Below are 21,255 nucleotides of genomic sequence, written 5' to 3' on the forward strand. Positions count from 1 at the left end.
GAGAGAGTAGCTGGGTGAGTATTCTTCATGCCAATTTACTTGCCACATGGCTTCACTAACCAAGGTAGGAGGGCAATGCGTTTTTAAAGTTTTTGTAAAAATCCTAAGTAAGGTATGTAAGTTACCTATAATGAGGCTTGACATGCTAGATGTGGTATTTTTCTATTAAGAATATATGCAACATGGGAAATTTACATATATGTTCCATAAGCAGGTTGTTCCTGTGCATGACTTTTGAATAATCTGCTTTTTTACTGAATGAAATGCCTGTGTTACAGGTTACAATGGCAAGTGAAATCATCATGAAGGCCCCCATTTGTTTAGTGGAGAATTGGAACCAGCAGCTTAAAGTGAATCCAAAGGCACTGGACATTCTTAACAAGATATCTCAACCTGTGATGGTAGTGGGCATTGTAGGGTTATATCGTACAGGAAAGTCCTACCTAATGAACCGCTTGGCAGGACAGAACAATGGTGAGTATGGCCCTGGAGAAGGGTCATTTGCTTTGCACTGGTGATAAAACAGGCTGAACACACCTTGTCTAAAGTCACCTTAAAGAGAACATGACTACACTAAAGGGAATAAAATCTAATTCTCACTTCCAAAACTACAACCTCAATCTCATGTGTCCAGAATACCTATTTAGTCTATTAATAAATATTTTCATGACTCTATCAAAATATCCACTCCATAGGTCTTACTCTTTATATTTTATCATTTATTTTTATTTGTTTGAAGATACAAATGCAGACAGAGATTTTCTTTCCACTGGTTCAGTTCTAAATGTCCTCAAAAGTTGAGACCAAACCCCCCTACCCAGGATTCATAATTCACTTGCTGTACTTCTAGGTATTCATTAGTAAGAACCAGGGTCAGAACAAAAAGTGGGACTTAAGCCCAGCCACTTGATGTGGTAAAGGTGACCCACATATTGTCATAATCACTGCGCCAACCACCCACTTGCCATTTGATCCTTTCCAGTATAGCTTGCTCAGGAGATCAGCTGCATTTGTTACTTCTTGTGGTGGTTTTCCACAAACTATGTGTTCAAACCAAGTAGCACACAAACTTTAAATGTTTTTCAAAATTAAGTACACAGAAGCATTTCATAATAGGATTGCTATTGATTAATATATAAAATGGCTACAAGGTATTCTCTTATGCTTCATGCCATAGTAAATTATATCTTCTTCACTATCTATATTAAAAACTTTCCAATATATAAAGTATAACATATAAAACAACACATAATGGATGCAGGTACATAAAGTTAGTTCACATTAGTACCTGTGAAATCGATACCAATAAATAAAACTTTTCAGCATCAAAAGTCTAAGTCACAACCCCTCACAGTCTTACTAGAGCTCATGAATAAATTGATTTTCAGCAACACTTGTTACAAGCTTGCTTTTCAAAGAACTCTTCTATGTGTTTTGTAAGTACTCTAACATGAGTTCACTTTGATCTTAAACGTATTTATTTGCACTTATTTACATTATGCCATTGTCTGAGAATACTATATTGTTCACTGGCCAACAGTGAGGGACTTGGTGCATGGAGCCAATAATCACACACATAGACTACTGACTGACGGTCAATAGCCAAGATTTATTAACAGCAAGACTTTTAAAAACTGGGAGTCATGTAGGCGTAAGGAAGGAGGGTGTGAGACAGGCTGTGGTTTACACAACAGGCTGCTAATAAGTAACAGCATACACAATTAGAAGCACCTCTCTGATCTGTAATTAAAGCTTGAGGACTGGGGAGTTCTTCTGCCAATGCTCAACTTCTTCAGCATCTGTGTCCTGAGTTCCTGGAGCTTCCTCAGTTTCACAGCTGGTTATGGTTTCACATCGTCCTCTTCCAATCAATTGTCTTCCTACAAGGTTCCTAACCCATGTTTTCCTCTTCCAACTGCTTCAGGCCTTTGCCCTGAATTCTTGGAGTGTTCTCACAACATTACAGTTGGTTATGGTTCTACACTGGTGAGGTTCCCCATACAGATTTCTGTTTTTCCCATACTATACCTTACTTATCTACTTGTTACTGATAAACACTAATATTTCTAGTTTATATCATTCAGGATATAGGCTCTCAAGGATGTTCTTAAATTATATCCCCTTTTACACGTATAAATCTCTTAACAGAATATCCTAGAATGCAATTGAAGAATCAGATTAATGTATGTCTTCAGCCTTTCCTGATAATATTAAACAATTTTATGTACAATTTACATGTTTGTTAACACTAAAGGAAAAAAACTGTACATACTGCCTAAGTTTAATAAGTCAACTTTTAAATTTTGGCTGATCTATAGATTTGATAGTTTTATATTATTTTTCTTATGATGATTAAGTTTGAGCATGTTCTCATTTGTTTTTTATATTTAGTGAAGTTTCCTTTATTCTCCTGCCAGTTACCCTCTTTTAGTTTTTACTGATTTTTACTGTCATTTGGGGAAATATGGCTATTTAAATATTTGTCCTTTCTATTTTAAAAATCATACAATCATTTTTCTTCATATAGCTGACTTCCTGTCTGGCTCAGTGCCATTGGGAATACACCTTCAGTAGAGTAAATTGTGAGAACTCTTAGGCTTGCATCTCTCTCCCTCTCTCTCTGTATTTCTCTTCCTTATATTATCTCTCCCTCCCAACCATCCTCTAGACTTTTCTTTTTATCTACCTTCCTTTCTCTTGTTCCCACTTTTATTTTTTACTTTCAATCTTCCCCTATCTCCTGAGCAATACACTTTAATTTTCTCTTAGAGACATTCTTCACCGTTCAGTGGAATACATTTTCACTTGTTTGTGTCACATACATTTTTAGGACTCCCTTTGAAGGATGACAATGTTGAAGACTGTGTCTCATATTTAAGAGACAGGTATGAGGAAGAAAGATTAAACAGTGAACATTAAACATTGTTCACTCAATGCAGGCTTAAAGAGCAATAAGGTATATCATATGTGCTCTGCTAAAAGTCTGTGATCTTAAAATGCTTTAAACATCAAAACTGTGACTCTATTTGACTACTCTTCCGCATTCTAGGAAAAACAGAAAGAAATACAGTCAGTGCCAGTTCAGGTTATGAGCAGACTACAATCAATATTTCTTTTTTATATGAAGTTATTTTTTATAATGTGTGGAATATAGAACTGAAAGATAAGCTACTTTTGTGACTTTTCAGGATAAAATCCATGCAATTTAAATTGTATATTTTGAAAATAATGTGATATTTAAGCATTTTTATGCCAGTTGATTTACCATTTAGTTCATTTTACCATAGTCATTTTTCTGTGACCACTGCTATTCACACCTTAATCCTTCTATGGAATGATCTGAGCCCTGTAGATCCATAAACTTCTACTGTATCACCTCAGTTTCTTTCCTCAGCTGACGGAAGCATTTCCCTGTGGCGGATGCCCAAAACCCTGTGTTTTTGGACAAAAAATGTAATTTGCTAGTTACTGGGAATGATCAAATCATTCCCTTGTGTGATTGCATGTATGGAGAAGGATAACTGGACTCATCTCTTTTCTGATTTTTTTGTCACTTAACTCTTCCTCCTGAGGGCAAGAACACAGGACTCATAAAAAGAAGGAAAAAAATGAAGAAGAGTTGAAATTAGAAAAATACAAACTCTAGAATAGCAATCTATGTTCTGGCTGGGCACAAAAATCCAATTCAAAAAAATAAAAAGAGAGATCAATGGAGGACCACTTATAATGGAATAAGTATGGTAGAGAGAAATAATAAGGAATCAGATGGCACCACAAAATGGTAATAACAATGACCAGATTTGCATTATTATCTTTATGCCCTCAAGAGACAAGCAAAGAGTAGATGCCCAATTAACAGTCATGACAGGAACTTTCAGAGGGAGCTGCATGGAAGAACTATGAACTGAGATAAAGGAATGAGCTACCAAGACACTGTGGCCCAGCAAGAAGCAAGCCAAAGGCACATACCTTCACATCTTCTGCAAAGCTTCTCAGTGTAATCTATAATCCAAGCAACAGGAGAATTCTTCAGTGTTGGATGAAATGACAGAGATTAATACACATATGAATTTATCATGTGACACAGTTTAAACCTTTGAAAGAATGAATATATATTTGGAATTCGGTTTCCTTGCCGAAAGTGAAAAGGCTCATTTCCTGACTAGCACGTCCATTCCCACAGATTTACTAAATGTAACCCCTGGCCATCTTGGTCATTCAGCCGTCATTTCTCTTCTTTCCTTTAGGCTTCCCTCTGGGCTCCACAGTACGATCTGAAACCAAGGGCATCTGGATGTGGTGTGTGCCCCACCCCTTGAAGCCAAATCATACAGTGGTCCTTCTGGACACTGAAGGCCTGGGTGACGTGGAGAAGGTAAGGTAGAGAATGTTTATTCTCGATTATGCTTATATTTTAATTTACCACATCACTTTACCTTCTCTGTATTATAAATCCAGGTCTGTGCAATGAGGCATAATTCTGTTTTCAAACTCTCTTGTTAACCTGGGATACTTAAGTATAAGATGAAGAGGTATTCTTATTTTCAATTCTGCATTTAATGATTTAGTTTAATGCATATGAACAAGTCAGTTTCGGAACATTACACTAAGTATTAAAGATACAACTATAAACGAGGTAATTGGTAGAGCCTAATCGGAAAGACTACAATGTAATCTGTACAGAGTACCAACAGTGCAAAAGGTAGGAAACAAATCTAATCATTTGATTTAAGGAACGCTCTATTCCATTGGATCAATACAATCTATGGAAAATGTGAGATTGAGTTGGAGGTATCAACTATGAGAATAGGGCTTTTGTGAAGAAATATTTTTAAATCATCTTTAGAATATCTGCTATTTATTATTTAGCTTTTAATCCAAGTTTATTATTTTATGAAATGATGTTTTTACTTCTTTGAAAACACGGACCACTCCAATCACAAATATGTAATAACAGTAACATTTTTACTTTGTTCATGTCTTGGTTTTACAAAGAGGAAGCAATAATTTTTTAATTTCCCTTGCATGGGAGAAAAGCACTGGCTCAGAAGATAAATTTAAGAATTCATTTTTACTGTACTAATTGTTATCACAATATGATGAATATGGACTGTTAAAATATGGCTTAGATGAGTGTTCTGTTAATGTAATTAAATTTGTTAAGGGGCCAGAGCATCTAAAAATGTAAAATGATGCCAGAGATATTCCAAGTGATTTTTTGATCCATATTATGAGAGGGTAAATCCTTTCATGTCTTCACATAAATCTAATTTCCAACGTCTCATTCCACTTTAGAATATATATTCATTGCTTTCACCAAGCGGGAAGTGTCTGTAATGCCTTTGATTGTGAGCTAAAAATTTTAGTTTGACCTCTATTAGTTCTTTGCTCACTTAATCTGTTCATCTCCATAAATCCATTTTCTACGTATCAACTCTTTAAAGCTCTGCTAATTTCAATTTACTACCATCATACCTTGTTACACAGATTCACTTCTCGTCTATAGATCAACGGAGTGTTTTAGATCAATAGAGTATTTAGATAATCAGAGTATTCACATACATAGGCCTGCATCTCCTTGCCTTGGTTCTGCTTGGTTGGTTGATTTTAGGCAGCTTTGGAATCCAGTCATGGAAAGAGTTGGCATTTTGATTTATGTATTAACCTAATTGCTGCTTCATATAACCATCATCTTGAAGGCAGAGATGGAATTTTATTAGCAGAAAACCTAATACAGAACTTGTCCTGGTAAAGACTTGTTGAACTTAATTGTCAGAATTTTTTCCATTAGTATAGTCTTATTGAGAAAAAATGTAATGATACATTTTTACATTTACCTGGTCTGCACCAATATTTAAGTACTTTATTAAATAATTCATGCACAGTAACAATATTCTTATTTTGAATAGCTATATTAACTTATCTAAGTACATATTAAAATCACATTTCCTTTTAACCATTATGTTAAAAAATTTGTTGTTTTCCCTAATTTTAAAGTATAGCATAGCCAATGGGCGAACAATTAACCGAATAAATGAATGGATGACTAAATGAAGAGTAGATGTCTAAGTTCTTTGTTCTGTTCTGCATTACCTAGGGAGACCCTAAAAATGACTTGTGGATCTTTGCCCTGACTGTGCTTCTGAGCAGCACCTTGGTCTACAATAGCCTGGGCATCATCGACAACCAGGCCCTGGAGCAGTTGCAGTATCCTTCCAGGAATGGAACTGTCACATTTCACTAAGTTTAGGGGAATAAGAGCTGAGAGTGTTTCTTCTTTATGTGACTTAATTTTTCTGATTCACTAAGAGTGAACACAGGGATAAAGGAAATACTGATTCAATTTGTTTCTAAGTGAAATTTGGAGTATCATGATGCTGTAAGGAAATTCTTCCTTTACTGAAATCCAAGCTTTGTTACTGAACTCACAGAGTTCATCAGGACAAGATCTTCCCCCATATCTGATGAAGTAGAAGACTCTGCAGAGTTTGTGAGTTTTTTTCCAGATTTTGTTTGGGCTGTACGAGATTTTACCCTGGAGCTGATCTTGGATGGCCACCCCATCACAGAAGATGAATACCTCGAGAATGCCTTGAAGTCAATTCCAGGTATCAGAATATTCTCTAGTTATGGATAATCCCGTTATAAGGTGGGAATCAAACAAGAACATGCTATAACACTTGAAATAAATGTTTGAGACTGGATTTAAGCCCATGCTAATGATGACTGGTGATTGGTGGGTGACTATGGTTTTAACAAGTATTACTGAATTTTTTCAGAGTTAAGTTCAATGAGGCCATTTAGAGTTCACTGTTGCCTCAGAAATTTTAGATCAATAAGTAAAATTTTATAAAAAATGACAACTGCAACAAATGCTATTACTTCTAAGACTCATATATTTGTGATACTAATAAAGTTAAGTATTCTTGCGACTTTATTTTGAGAAAAATAAACGCAAAAGTAAACACAGAGCTACTTGAAAATAAAATGACGCATTTGTTGGAAATAAGCTTCATAGGTATGTTTTATTCTCTGACCACTGTGTGCTTCACAGAAGCGCACTTACACTGTCAACAGTACAGGAGGGAAATTACTGCCTATGTGACTCTAACAGAAGAGTCATTTTGTCTTCTTTGTAACATTCCCTTCTTTATCCAACAGCCTTGGGCATTCATGATTATTTTAGTATTACAAATTTATTGCATCGATTTTGTTTGGAGGAATAGAGAAGTAACAGTACTTAAAGCGACCATACTTTTATTTCATTCCTTTATTCATTCTTTTATAGACTCTTATTTGAAATTGGATATATGCCTGAGAATCCCTCTCCATTCACCCTCCTTTCTAATATTAAGGTGACCTTGAGAACCCAAATACCATGAAGTTTACTAGTAAAGTATTCTATAAAAATAATAATGATACATATATTTCTTGACTATAATTTTGAAATATTTTAAGTTATGAACTTGAATATCATCTGTTCTCATGTTGTTTTTTTTTCCAAAATATTCCATGCTTATTTCCAATAGTATTTCAAAGTTCACGTACCATTTCTCATAGAGACAACAATATCAGATATGTGTTTCTAAAAAGTTATACTAGTTGATTCTTTAACATGACTTCAAAATAGTCACTCTACTCATCCCAACACAATGCATAAATATCCATTCTGGTTTTTTCACTTGAAATGGACACCTTCCATTCTAATCCAGAGTAATTCCTTGATGCTCAGTTCTATGTAAAAAAGGATTCCCCATATTTTGGGTAGATTAGCCTGTTTACTTTGCAGATTTGAATGAAGAAAAATTATTGGTATGGGAGCTGCAATATCATAGACATTCCTTGAAAACTGCTCAACACCCCCTTTTTTGCAAGCTATCTTTTCAATGACTGATTTTTTTTTTTTATAATTTAACAGAAGGGAACCCTGGAATCCAAAACTCGAACAAGTCTAGGACATGTATCAAGTATTTCTTTCCAAGACGGAAGTGTTTTGTCTTTAGCTGGCCCATAAGTAACAAAAAACAATTAGCTCATTTGGACAAAGTGTCAGAAGACCAACTGGAACCGGACTTCAAGAATCAGTCAGAGAAATTCCGCTCCCATATCTTCACAATTGGAGAGACCAAGACCCTGAGACAAGGGATCATTGTCACTGGAAATCGTGAGTTTCTTTCTGTCAAATCATTTCTCTCTGTGGTTCAGTGTGTGATGAAGCTGATTCTTCATTTTGTTTATTTCTGTATAGGAGCATATGGAAGGAGATGTTCCTATGACAGCTGGAAATGATGTTTCTTGGTTAAATTTTCCCTAAATGCTGGCTTATTGAAGTATCTTGTATTTCATGAAAGGAACCCACTAATGATGAAAACAGAAAATATTGTTACCAAAGCAATCTCCATATGAGAAGTCCCACAGGATGAGAATTTCTCTATGAGAAAGCACAAAACACTGTAGGAATCTCTATCAGTCAGAAAATAAACAATAAGTAGTAATCCAATGAAAGCCTATCAGGAGACTGAAAAAAAAAATAAACCCAAACTTACAGATAGGGCTTATGTATATTAGAAGTGTGACTTTGTCAATCTCACAGTCCCCAGGCTAGCATCACAGTGGGCTTGATTTGACATGCCATGTGGCTGGTGCTTAAAGATATTTCAATAAGTGAGCTAGCGTTTCTTTGGAATGAGGAGAAATTATGAGTTTCCTAGTTTGATCTTGGCTTTACTTAAATGAAAAGGTGGTTTTTTTTTTTTAATTCTAGGAAGCCCTAAACAACATTTCTTGAAATTAGTAATATAATTGTGCCCTTTGGTTAATTTAGCAACTATAATAGAAAGGTTGAATAGTAGCAACATCCATGTGCATTCAGAGAGCAACAGGTAAAGAAAGAACAGGAAGAAAAGCAGAACAGGGACAGAGGGGTGGAATAGAAAGAGGAGCAAGTAAAGAAAAAAAATAAGTAGAATATTTTTAGAATATTGGTTCTCAAACTTTGTATATTATTCAGGTCTGGGAAGTCTAGTAGGGATGTATGTGGATGCCATCAACAGTGGAGCAGTTCCTTGCTTGGAGGATGCAGTAACAACTCTGGCTGAACGTGAGAACACCAAAGCTGTGCAGAAAGCAGCTGACCACTACACTGCACAGATGGCTCAGCGGGTTGCGTTCCCCACAGACACACTCCAGGAGCTGCTGGATGTGCATACAGCCTGTGAGAAAGAAGCCATTGAAATCTTCATGGATCATTCCTTTAAGGATGACAATTTTGAATTCCAGCATAAACTTGAGGTACACATTAACTTATCCTTCCCTACAGCAACTTTTCTGGAATGATGCCTAAAATCTACTCTGTGACCTGCAGCAGCAGGAAGACATCCTAATTCTTGAAAATGGAAGAGCTTTATGAGTTTCAGTTTACTCTTAGTCTAAGGAAAGGCACTTTATGTTTTAGTACTGCAAAATAAATGATCACAAGTTTAACATCTTAAAATAGCACAAATTTCCACCAGTTCGGTATATCAGAAGTCCAGTCAGGTGTCCGTATCCTCTGCTTTCTTTTCAGGTTGATAGAGGTGTCAAGTGGTCTTAGTACTCAAATTAAGGCTCGGGAGCTCTCAGTCTGTAAAATACAAGTGTTGTGGGACTGGCACATTGGCTGAATGGGGTAATCCTCCACCTCTAAGTGCTGGCATCACATATGGTGACCAGTTCATATCCCAGCTGCTCCACTTTCCGTTCAGCCTCCTGCTTGTGTCCTTGTAAAGCAGCAGAGGCTAGCAAAGCCTTTGGACTCAGCACCCATGTGGCAGGCCTGGAATAATCGTCTGGTTCCTGGCTTCAGATTGGCTCAGCTCCACCCATTGCGGCCATTTGCAGAATAAATCAGCAGATGGAAACATCTTTCTATCTCTGCTTGTCTCTTTGAATCTACTTTTCCAATGAAAATAAATAAATCTTTTTAAAAATTTGTTAAAGGAGGGGTGTTACTTCAAATCTTTGTGTTGTTTCTGTTTTGTCTGTTATTCTTTTCTGACACCACTAGAGACAGTACTTTGTAGATAACTGTGCACGAACAGTTTATTAGATTCTTGCTGTGTAGCATTTAAAATATGTTGTTTTGTGACAATTCACCTTTTCTGAAATCATGCAGCACTGAATTATAACTTAAATCTATTCCCATACCAGAATCTTATCAATGCATAAGAAATTTAGAAAGACTAGGTGCCAGATTACTCAACCCTTGTATATTTTACTATCAGGCAGGATTAAAATTTCAGGAACTATGAAATCTAGATCATAAGTGATTTATTCTTTCAGACATTTCAAATCTTAAAAGTAAGAACTATATGCTTATTTTCTTGCTTATTTTGGTTTGCATCTTTCACATTCATACCAGTATATATCAGATTTTCTTAACCACTGATTCTGTTCTTACCAAGTCTTTGTATTATTTAATGTTGGTGTAATTCTTATTTTTCCTGTTAATACAAGACCTCCAATTTGACAATGCCTTGCACAGAAGCAGATGTCTTTAATGCTTTCAGACCAAAAAAAAAAAAAAAACCAAAAAACCAAAAACACCACCTTATAGTTAATTGTTAATTTAATGGTTTTGCTCTCAGGTACAGTTTAATAGGGTGATGGTGAAAAAGAATGGGGTTATTAAATATTTTAGTAAAATGTTGCCTTTGTTTTTTGCAGAACATATATTGTATACTCTCTAATTTAGTAAATATTTTTAGGTGGTAGAGATGCTTTGTTATTGTAGCTTAAAATGTCTAAATTAATTTTTTTCTCTTTTTTAAAAATTTATTTTATTTGTGATGATGTTTACATAGTTGAGAAGGATGCATGCCCATGTGGACAACTGATTAGTCTGAGGAGGGTCAAGGATCTTTAATTCTTAATAAAAAAATGTCTAAAATCTCTGTAATGTTTTTCATTATTGATCCATGACTGCTAACACAGAAAGCACAAAAAAATCTCTGATTAATCTCTATGAATGAGATTTTCATCCTGGGAATTAACTGCTGAATACAGCTAGACTATGGTTGTGACCGATAGTAAAATTTTCATTTAGCTTACTTTTATGTTATCCTATTTTTCTTTCTTTTTCCTCCTCTATTGTTGCTATACCAAATACCTTTAAATAGTAGACGGTAAAGTTTATTACTATGAGGTGAATGAATATGCTATAGTAATTTGGGAAAAATAACTAGGAGGAGATATAGAGCAGGGAGAGAGGACAAGGCTGAATAACTACACTTCTAAATATGCATTGTGAAAATATGAAATGTCACTTTACTTAAATTTAAAATAATGCGGAGTCATCACAGTGGTATAGTAGGCTAAGCTTCTGCCTATGGCATTGACATCTAATGTGGGCACATTTTGTGTCATAGCTGTTAACTTCCAATCCAGCTCTCTGCTTGTGGCCTAGGAAAGCAGCGGAGGCTGACTCAAACCTTGAGCACATCACCTCATAGGGGAGACCTGGAAGGAGCTCCAGGCTCCCAGCTTTGGATCAGCTCATCTTGACATTTGTGGCTATTTATGGAGTAAACCAGCAGATGGAAATCCTCTCTGCATGTCTCTTCTTCTCTGATAAATCTTCCTTTGAAAAAAAAAATACAAACCTTTAAAATAATAATAATAATCTGTAGAAACTGAAGAAACTGCTTTTAAAAGGCTTATTGATTGGGGTAAAGCCTGATTGTGTTCCTTTCATTGTAAAGTGAATTTGTGAGATATAAAATGACCTGATCAAAGAAGTAATTCCAATCATAGTCTCAAACCCAGGAATATGAAGGATATGGGCACCAAAAGGAGAGCAGTCTTATGGAAAATATTAATTTTATTTACAATATACACATTCATTATAAATTTATCTTTCTGTCTTGTCTAGGCCTGAGCTAATAAACAAAAGCAATTCTCTTATTTTGTGTGAAGCAAGTCTAGCTAGATGGAAAATTTCAAGTACAAAAAAGAAACTCTTTTTCTACATATTCAAAAATTCAAGAAATTCTCTAAAGAATTCACAAAAAGTTCAAAAGTTGGCCCAAAATACAGTGAGTCATTAGTGAGACCTGAGTTATATGAATTCATATTTCTCTCCATAGAAATTTATTTGCTTTGAGGACATTTTAATTCTAGCCAAAACTCAACTTTCTATTGTTCAGTCTTAGTGGTTAGGCCTCTGTTAACCATATTATGTCTTAGAGAACCAGAGTTCAGATCTTCTGATCCGTCACCAGCAGGTGTTGAGCCTCATGATAATCAAGGATTATATGATGGTAGCCATGAAGTGATACTGAAAAAACTCCCCCGCCTGCAGGTGCACTTAATGTTCTGGTGCACTCTGAGAGCTCCTCCTATGTGTATCACAGATGGACCTTCCCTTTCACTCATTGTTTCTAATGTGTGTTCCCATGTTTCCCTGGCAGGAAGCCATAGAGAAGAAGAAAGGAGATGTCCTGCTGCAGAATGAAGAGGCTTCTCTCAAATATTGCCAGGCTGAGCTTAGGCGGCTTTCAGAGCCCCTGGTGGAAAGTGTTTCAAGAGGAACTTTCTTTGTTCCCGGAGGCCACAGTCTCTACTTAGAAGCAAGGAAAAAGGTTGAACAGGAATATGAGCTGGTGCCCAGGAAAGGAGTGAAGGTGAGGAATGAGGTGGGAGTGGGTCAACAGAGGTGAGTTGTAGGTGCTGTGGTCTGGATGTTGGTGTCCCCAGGATTGATGCTTTGAATGCTTTGTTCTCAACCTTAATATGGCCATAGGAGATGGTGAAAACATTGGAAGATGGAATCTGTTGGGAGGTTCTTAGGTCATTGGGTCTGCCTTCAAAACGGATTAATGTAGTAGTTCCCATTGGACCCTGAGTTAGTTCTAGTGAGGTTAATTTGTTGTAAAAGCCTGGGCTGACCCTTGAGTCACCTATGACTTCCTGTCAGGTAATATGATCTCTTCACTCAAAATGTTCCATTGTGATGTCGTCCTGGGGGAGCCTGTGCCTTGCTGGCCAGATTCATCTTCAGACAGGTGTTGTGACCTTGGACCTCCAGATTGTGAGCTAAATAAGCCCCTATAAAGCAGCCTGTCTTAAGGATTTTGTTAGAATCATGAAAAACAACTAATTTATTTTAGCATTTTGGTCATTTTTAAAATTCATAGATAGTTAGATATTCTTAGGTAAATCAGAAATAGTTCTTCCCAGAGAAGAATTATGCATCCAAGTACAGCAGTCACTTTATTTATCAAAGTGGTAGATTTTATGATGAATGAAGGTGACTAGTCTGAAAATGATTATAGTCTTATCTAGAATGGAGAAATCCTTCGTGAATTGGATATGGTGTAGATATGGTTACCATAAAGGTGCTTATTGATAGTAAGAAGGATGATGATGATAACCTTTGCAACTTTCACTTTCTATACTCTATAATTTTAAGTTAGTTTATTGGTTTGCCAATTTAATTCTCAGAATACTATAAATCAGCTGCTAACATCTCCCCATTGTCCAGGTAACAAACTGAGTAAGCAGCAGGTTTGACACAGCTGTTCTACTAGACCATTAGAAACTCAGTTTCCTTCTCTTTTAAGTTGGTTTGATTCTGTTTTTCATAATGGTTGTATCTGTATAGAATTTCCCTTTTACCCACATACTTGCAAGCATGTTTTACCTTTTGCATCATGAACCATGGACAGAGTGACAGAAAGAGGGGAAGAGAAACAGAGAAAGTTCTATCTGCAGATCATTCCCCAAATGCTTGCAAGAGTCATAGTGGGGCATGATAAAGCCAAGATCTTGGAACTCCATCCAGATTTCTTATGTGTGCTGTATGGGACCAAGTTTTTGGGTCATTATCTAATTTTTTAAAGCATAATATCATGGAGTTATATTACAAGCAGAGCACCCTGAGGTGAATGGATGATCAGCAGTGGGATGTTAGAGGCCCAAGTGGTGGCCAAACTGCTGCACTTTTTTTTTTTTTTTGGTAATACTGGTCATGAATAACAGCCATTATAGCAAATGTGACCTGAAATCTAATTACTATTTGGTTTGTATTTACTATCATGACGAAAAATCCAACAGTGGGTGAAGGGTTGAGAAACCCATACTCACGAGCATGCACATGCACACACACACACACACACACACACACACACAGGCATAAGCACATTTAGAAACATTATTCACTTTTGAAAATAGAGGAATCCTTCTGTTGGTGACAACATGGACAAACATGGAGAACGCATTGGGTTTTTTTTAAGATTTATTTTTATTTTTATTGGAAAGGCAGATATACAAGAGAAGAGACAGAGAGGAAGATCTTCCATTCAATGATTCACTCCCCAGGCGGCCGCAACAGCTGGAGCTGAGCCAATCCGAAGCCAAGAGCTTCTTCCGGGTCTCCCATGCGGGTGCAGGGTCCCAAAGGTTTGGGCTGTCCTCGACTGCTTTCCCGGTCCACAGGCAGGGAGATGGATGGGAAGTGGGGCTGCCAGGATTAGAACTGGCGCCCATATCGGATCCTGGGTGTGCAAGGCGAGGACCTTAACCACTGCACCATTGCACAGGGCCCAGAGAGAACGCATTGTTAAGTGAAGTAAGTTAGACTCAGAAACACAAATATTACATGATTTTCTTTTATACAAATGGAAAAGAAAAGTTGAGCACATGTTAACAAAGACTAAAATGAAGGTTATCAAGGTGTGGGTTGTGACAGGAAAATGGAGTATTTTGGCAAAGCATTCAATTATGGAATGAATAAATTCTGAACATCTGCAGCACATCAGGATAACAGTAGTTAGCATAGTTGTACTTGTAACTTAAGACAAATCACAAGTTTGTAGTTACTTCAACAACAAATTTTATGTTGTTATAAACCTGTTAGTTTAATAGTAAGAAATTGACAGTGCATCCATATGCACACAAAACATCGTACCATGTGCCATTACTATACATAACTGATATTTACTAAGCATGAGTCAGCAAAATTAGGGAGAAAACTTCAGGAGGCAGCTTAGGAAATCTTGTTGAAGGAGGCAATACCACATATTGAAGTCCTTTCATGTTATCCTTATTAAAGGATAGAGCAGCATCCAAACACAAGAAAAACAACATGCCAATCTTGCAGGCAGACAGGATATATGTCTGGAGAATTGCACATAAACTGCACTGGCTCTGGCTAGAGGAGAGATTGTTGATATGCAACATTGCTGGGACAGCAGTCTGCATAGCTAAGAAACAGTAGCTCATAGAGAATGTCTAGGTCTTATCAAAGACCTCTGAGTTTCTGCTGTGGCCACAGAAAGATACAGAATATCTAGGGGTACATTTATACTTTCATTGCACAATGATTTCTGCATCAGGAAGTTAGGCCTAAAGTCCTTTTATGCCTTGTTGGTTTCCCAGGCAAATGAGGTTCTCCAGGGCTTCCTGCAGTCACAGGCAGCAACAGAGAAATCCATTCTGCAAGCAGACAAAGCCCTCACTGATGCACAGAAGGCCTTAGCAGGTACAGGGGCAAACTCAGCTCACAGGAGGGTGGGTAGATTCCTGTGATGCTCACTTGTGGATTGAATAGAAGGTTCTCCTGGAGCAGGATGCTTTATCTGACTGGAGCACATGTTTTGTTACACCTGAAAACCACAAGGGCAGTTGGGTGCACATCCGGCACTCAAGTGCTTGTGCAGTACATTCTGAAAAATGCTCTTGCTCTTTCAGGGGAAAGCTTCCCCTTCTGCTTCCAGCATGGCTTTTAAAGCTATTTGATTCTGAACTCAACTGATTTTCTGCCCTTGTTAATTGTGGAACAGCCGAGGAGGCCAAGAGGCAGGCAGCCGAGAAGGAACGGGAACTACTAAGACAGAAGGAGAAGGAGCAACAGCAAAAGATGGAGGCTCAAGAGAAAAGTTTCCGAGAAAACATTACTCAGATGCAAAAGAGGATAAAGGAAATAAAGGCTCACCGAAGAGAGCAGGAAAAGATGCTGGAGCATAAGCTGAAGGTGAGTATGGTGGGTCCTTGTCAGTGCCTGAGGGATGATGCCCCAGAATGTCAGGTAGGAAAGAACCATATTTAGAGTACAGGTGTGGTCCAAGAGGGGACCTAAAAGGCTGATGTTCCACTGTGACCTCAACTGCACCTGAATTAAATGTGCATTCAAATCAAGAGAAACTTTGAAATATTAGATATTGGAGTGCACAAATGACACCCCACCTGTTCGGGGGACAAAAGCAGGTATTGCTATTATGGGACTTGTTCAAAGGGGCCTTGGTCCACGAGTGCTTCATATTCTGTCACAACTATCAAAGAAACTTAGAATAGATCTGTCTCTTCTGGAAAGAAAAATTCTACTTGATAGAATGTAGGGAACACCGAAGATTCTGAATTTGCTCAATATTTCCAGATCTGCCTGAACTCTCCTAATACAACTAGAGTGAAATGTACACTTTGTCACAGCAAGGTGTTTGCTGTTCGTTGTCCTGTACAGCACTAGCACTTCCTGTTAAGTGCTAGATATGTTCATCTGTTCTAACTCAGGGGAAATAAATTTTAATTAGAATTCAATACACATTCTTAAGAATTTCTTGGCGCCTAAACTCAAACAAACAAACAAATAAACAAACAAAAAAACAAACAAAAAACCCAACCTCTGTGGAAATAATGTTCAAGAAATCTTGCTGGAGTTTGCAGCCATACTCATCTGATCTCAGAAGCTAAGCAGGGTCAGGCCTGGTTAGTACTTGGATGGGAGAAATCTCAGTATAGTTAAATCATTGATTTTCCCCCATGTAAATTAAGCCCTCTGGTTATTTTGGAGGACCTGTTCTTCAAAAAAGCACTCTTCATGGTAGAAAAAATACATGTATGTGCTAAATTGTTGATATTGTTAAACATAAAACTCTCGTTCTTTTTAAAAAATGTATTTATTATTAATTTTACTTCTTTTCATTATCATCATCATCATCATTTTATGATACAGTTCCAAAGGCCCTGGGATTTTCCTTATCCCTCTCACTCCCCTCCCCCGAGTTCCCCTATATTATTACTATAGTATAGCTTTTCATGAACAGTTATATGTCCATCATTGCGGGCATGGACAATGGCAGAGAGTCCAGCATCCTATTGTGAAGATATAGTAAACAGTTTCAATGAGAGTCCATCTTTAGTTTGGAAGTGGAAATGCATACTGCACTGTATCCTCTCATCTGAATATAATAGTCTCCATTTCACAGTTACTGTACATCCCCTTAAATGAAAAGTCACAATACAAAATCAACAGGAAGAAAAAAATGGAAATTTACATTGCCATGAAGTTAAATAACATGCTAGTAGATATAATAGTCTCCAGATTCTAAAAGTAAAAAATTGTCAGCCCAGGATAACATACCCAGCAAAGCTTTCCTTTGTCTTTGAAAATGAAATAAAATTCTTCCACAGTAAAGAAAAGTTAAAAGAATTTGCCTCTTACAAACCTACCCTACAAATGATACTTCAAAATGTACTCCTGACAGACAAAAGGAATAGTATCCAACAAAACCAAAGGCAAATGTAAAGAGTATCCCAGTAAAAGAACAACAGGTTAAATCAGTGAACAACCCATTGCTAAAATGACAGGACCAAATTACCACTCATTCATATTAATCCTGAATGTAAATGGCTTAAACGCATCAATTAAAGGTCATAGATTAGTAGACTGGATTAAAAAAACAAAACCCATCTATTTGTTGCCCACAGGAGACATATCTCACCAACAAAGATCTGCAGAAACTATATCTCATGATTTTTTTGTTAGTCCCTTCAGGACTAGGGAGAGGAGCTTTCTCTGGTTCTTACTTAGTTCCAACTTCGGATCCCCACCCAAACCTGCAATGACCATCAGGGTCACCCCGGGGCACCCCCCCTTAAAACAAAACAAAACAAAACAAAACCAACCAACAACAAAAATTTAGAATAGATAGAGAACAACAAGGAAAGCTTGGAATCAGACAGGAAATGGTCAATGGGGACTCAGATATACCTTAATAGGTAGGACACAAAAATAAGTTACTCCTCACTGGGGTATTGAAGATTTCTCTGCACACCCCTCCTAAAACTGCTCTGTGCCTCAACTGTTGACATATACCTTGTTAAAGTTATAAGCCAGTTTAGACTACCCTAAAATCTGTAAAGTTCAGTAAAAATTATGCTTCAATACAATAAACTGCTAAATACAAAAATGAAAATAGACAAGATACAGCTGGATGGTATCCTATAGCCATTTTAAGGTGGGTAGAAGCCGGATGTATATAAACTGAAATGTTAGTGAAGTAGTCACAGGATGTGGTTAAGAACTTGCATTTTCTAACATATTGGTCACTCAATACCATGTCAATTCACTCTATAATTTTGTAAACTGTTATCAATGTTATATTATGGCTTTTAATTGGTCAGGACGATATTCTGCCAGCTCTGCTTTTAGACCAGAGATGGTCTCCCCAAGAAACTGTTGAATTTATCTGGACAATAAAATGCTGGATTCTATGTTTGGTACATGCTTGCAATGAAAGAAGCATGACTGGATTTGAACTTAGTAATACTGCAATAAAGTGCAGTAATCCACCATGAGGGGAGGGTATGGAGAGGAGTTGTTGGAACCTCAGAGCCTATGAAATGATGTCATAAGATGAAATGCAATAAAAAAAAGACAAAAAAACCCTTCTGATTAAATTATTCAGTGACTCAAAGATCATACAGTAGCATCATTTTCTTCAAGAAGGTTGAATTTCTTTTTCATTTCTTCAGCAACACATTAGTCATTCAGTAGCATGTTATTTAACTTCATAGTGTTATTAATTTCTTTTTCTTCCCGTTTTGTTTTGTGGCTTTTCATTTAAGGGGATGAATAGTAACTATGTAATGAAAACTCTCATTCTTAATTCTAAGAGTTTTTAAAAGTGGACTTTTCCTTTTATAGGTTAAAGAAGAAATGCTTAAAGAAGGACATGAAGAACATGTTAATAAGCTAGGAAAAGAAATCAATTGGTTAAAAGAGGAGATTCTAAAAAGGGATAAGGAGATTGTAAAACAGGAAAACCTCAAGTGGATTTCAATGGCGATTGTTATTGCAGTACTTGGTACCGCATCTATTGCGGTTACGCGGAATCCAGCTACTTTGAGAACGATAATTGACATTGCAAATAAATTGATGGGCTAAAAGGTCCTGGAAGGGAAAATATAAAATAGGATTCTTAAAATTCTAATAACATAGCAGCTCATTTAAAAATATGTATCAGAATAGTTTCAATCAAAAATATTAAAAAATAAAATAAGTTACTAAATATGAAAGCTTAGAATCCTAAAAACAGACTTTTCATTGAATTAATTATTATGTCCAATAGGATACAAATTTGAGAGTAATGAAACTATAAAACTTGTTCATACAAGGCTAAAATCTGTGGCAAGATGAAGAAAAGATGTGTGATTTGTACTACAGAGGAAGAGCTTTCATTTAAGTTGTGACGAATCTTTCTGTATCTGTGAGAGTAGAACAACCATGTTGCTAAATAGCTACAATAAAGAGTGAAAATGCTTAACTTTAATGACAATAAAAGATGAGGAAAATAAGATTGTGTAGCCTCTCTTTTGTCTCAGAGAGCGAGGAGAAACAGCTTGGACAACACTCCAAACGATCAAGGATTTTGAAAACTTGAGAGTTTGTTACATCTGTTAGATTGAGTGCCAACTCTATATTTTTTTAAAATATTATTTAAGAATATTGTTTACATAATTGAAGGAGATGAATGCTTATGTGGGTCTGTGTTAGGGTGGGAAGGGTCAGGTCTGGAGAAAGGTGAGAGGGACATAGTTTCAGTTATTTTTTTTCCTGTGCCTGCAGGGAAGGAGTGGAAGGGGCTGCTCCTTGCTATCAAACTACACAAGGACTCAGGGATGAGGAAGGTCATTTGATGATGCCTTAGAGACTCCAATGTGGGGAAGAGTGTTCTGAAGGTGTAACTTGAGTGGTTTGATAGTTCTGAGAAGTTGTCAGCTTTGTTGCTCCAGGGTTGAGGAAATCTTTCCAAGGGTTATCGGTTGACAAAGTCTACCTTTTTGCATTCACAGACCTAGGAACATGCTGCAAAGTTTGTCCAACTTGTTCTGCTTTCCATACTCTAAAGAGGCAGTTGATGTCCTCTGCTGGCCTAGATGAATTGGCCTTCATGTCTCCTGTGTGTATCTGGACATGTTATCCACCACACAGGCATCAGCAACTGATGAGGCCTCATCTAGGCACATGCACTCCAAGGTCGGACCACACATCCTGTGATTCTCCCTGTGGCCAGGTTCTGAGTAGAGTGATCTAGTCAGAGAGTCCTCCAAGAAGTCTCACCTGGAGTGACCTCATACCTAACTCTTTTGTGTACCCATCAGTGCAGGGTCAGATTTGGCCTGTCACCTGCACCAGCCAACACAGATACCAGTGGATACAGCTACCTGATCAGTCTGGTCCCAGCCCCATTTTTTCCGTGAATCAATGGGTACTACACTAGTCAGTCTTTCAAGAGCTGATCCTCACAAATACTAGCGAGTACTGCAGTCTAATCAGGTCCACCCCCAATAACCTCTATCAGGACCTCCCTCAGCCCCACTTTGTGTATGTGCAGCCTTTGCTGCAGCCTCGCTTGGCTCAGCCCATATCTCATCTGTCTCTTGTGCACTCACATGGATGCAATGACTTGGTTTAGCCTGACCTGCCTCTACCTGGCCTTCATGTATGCTGACAGGTGCTGCCACCTTGTCCTGTTTGGCCTGCCCTACTCATGGTTCTTGTGTTCACCAGCAATGGGGTACAGCCTAGCAGGGGAATGCCGTTAGTTCCCCTTCCACACATGTGCCTGCCAGGGAGTACTGTGGTCCTACCTGACATTACTTGGTCCAGACCAGGTATTTGCTGGCTAGTGTTGTGACCTAGCCCAGTCTGGCCCACTCCTAGACCCAGCTCTCATGCTGACTAATAGAAGTAGCAGCTCAGCAAGGAAGTCCCTGAAGTTTCTCTACCAGGCCAACTCCCTGTCCCAGGTTGGTAAGTATTTTCTTCTCTCTCCCCTTTCTTCTCTCATTGCTTTTAAATAAATAAATGATTTTTAAAATTGGAAATAGCAATAAAATGAAATGAAGTTGAAAATTCAGTTTGGAATGATGTAAGAAAGTTTCCACAATTTTTCATTTGTGAATAAATGATATGCAAAGTCTATGTATTTGCATAAC

At 37.3% G+C, this 21,255-nt stretch overlaps 1 protein-coding gene across 2 annotated transcripts; it reads left to right on the forward strand.

Annotated features, from left to right (window-relative positions):
• Positions 1 to 283: 283 nt before the first annotated feature.
• LOC121168577 (guanylate-binding protein 4-like) lies at positions 284 to 19,265 on the forward strand. Of its 2 annotated transcripts, none has more exons than XM_040998834.1 (10): positions 284 to 474; positions 4,248 to 4,375; positions 6,098 to 6,207; positions 6,412 to 6,626; positions 7,922 to 8,164; positions 9,011 to 9,291; positions 12,447 to 12,659; positions 15,415 to 15,517; positions 15,819 to 16,009; positions 18,962 to 19,265. In XM_040998834.1, the coding sequence occupies exons 1-10, from the start codon at positions 285 to 287 to the stop codon at positions 19,199 to 19,201; spliced, it is 1,914 nt and encodes a 637-aa protein (XP_040854768.1). In that variant the 5' UTR covers position 284; the 3' UTR covers positions 19,202 to 19,265. The 2 variants fall into 2 exon arrangements, with proteins under 2 accessions (XP_040854768.1, XP_040854767.1); XM_040998833.1 differs by having other exon boundaries at positions 6,412 to 6,608; positions 7,919 to 8,164.
• Positions 19,266 to 21,255: the final 1,990 nt, after the last annotated feature.

Source organism: Ochotona curzoniae, unplaced genomic scaffold (assembly GCF_017591425.1).
Source record: "Ochotona curzoniae isolate NIBS_2020 unplaced genomic scaffold, NIBS_Ocur_1.0 scaffold_1037, whole genome shotgun sequence".
Classification (NCBI taxonomy): Eukaryota; Metazoa; Chordata; class Mammalia; order Lagomorpha; family Ochotonidae; genus Ochotona; species Ochotona curzoniae.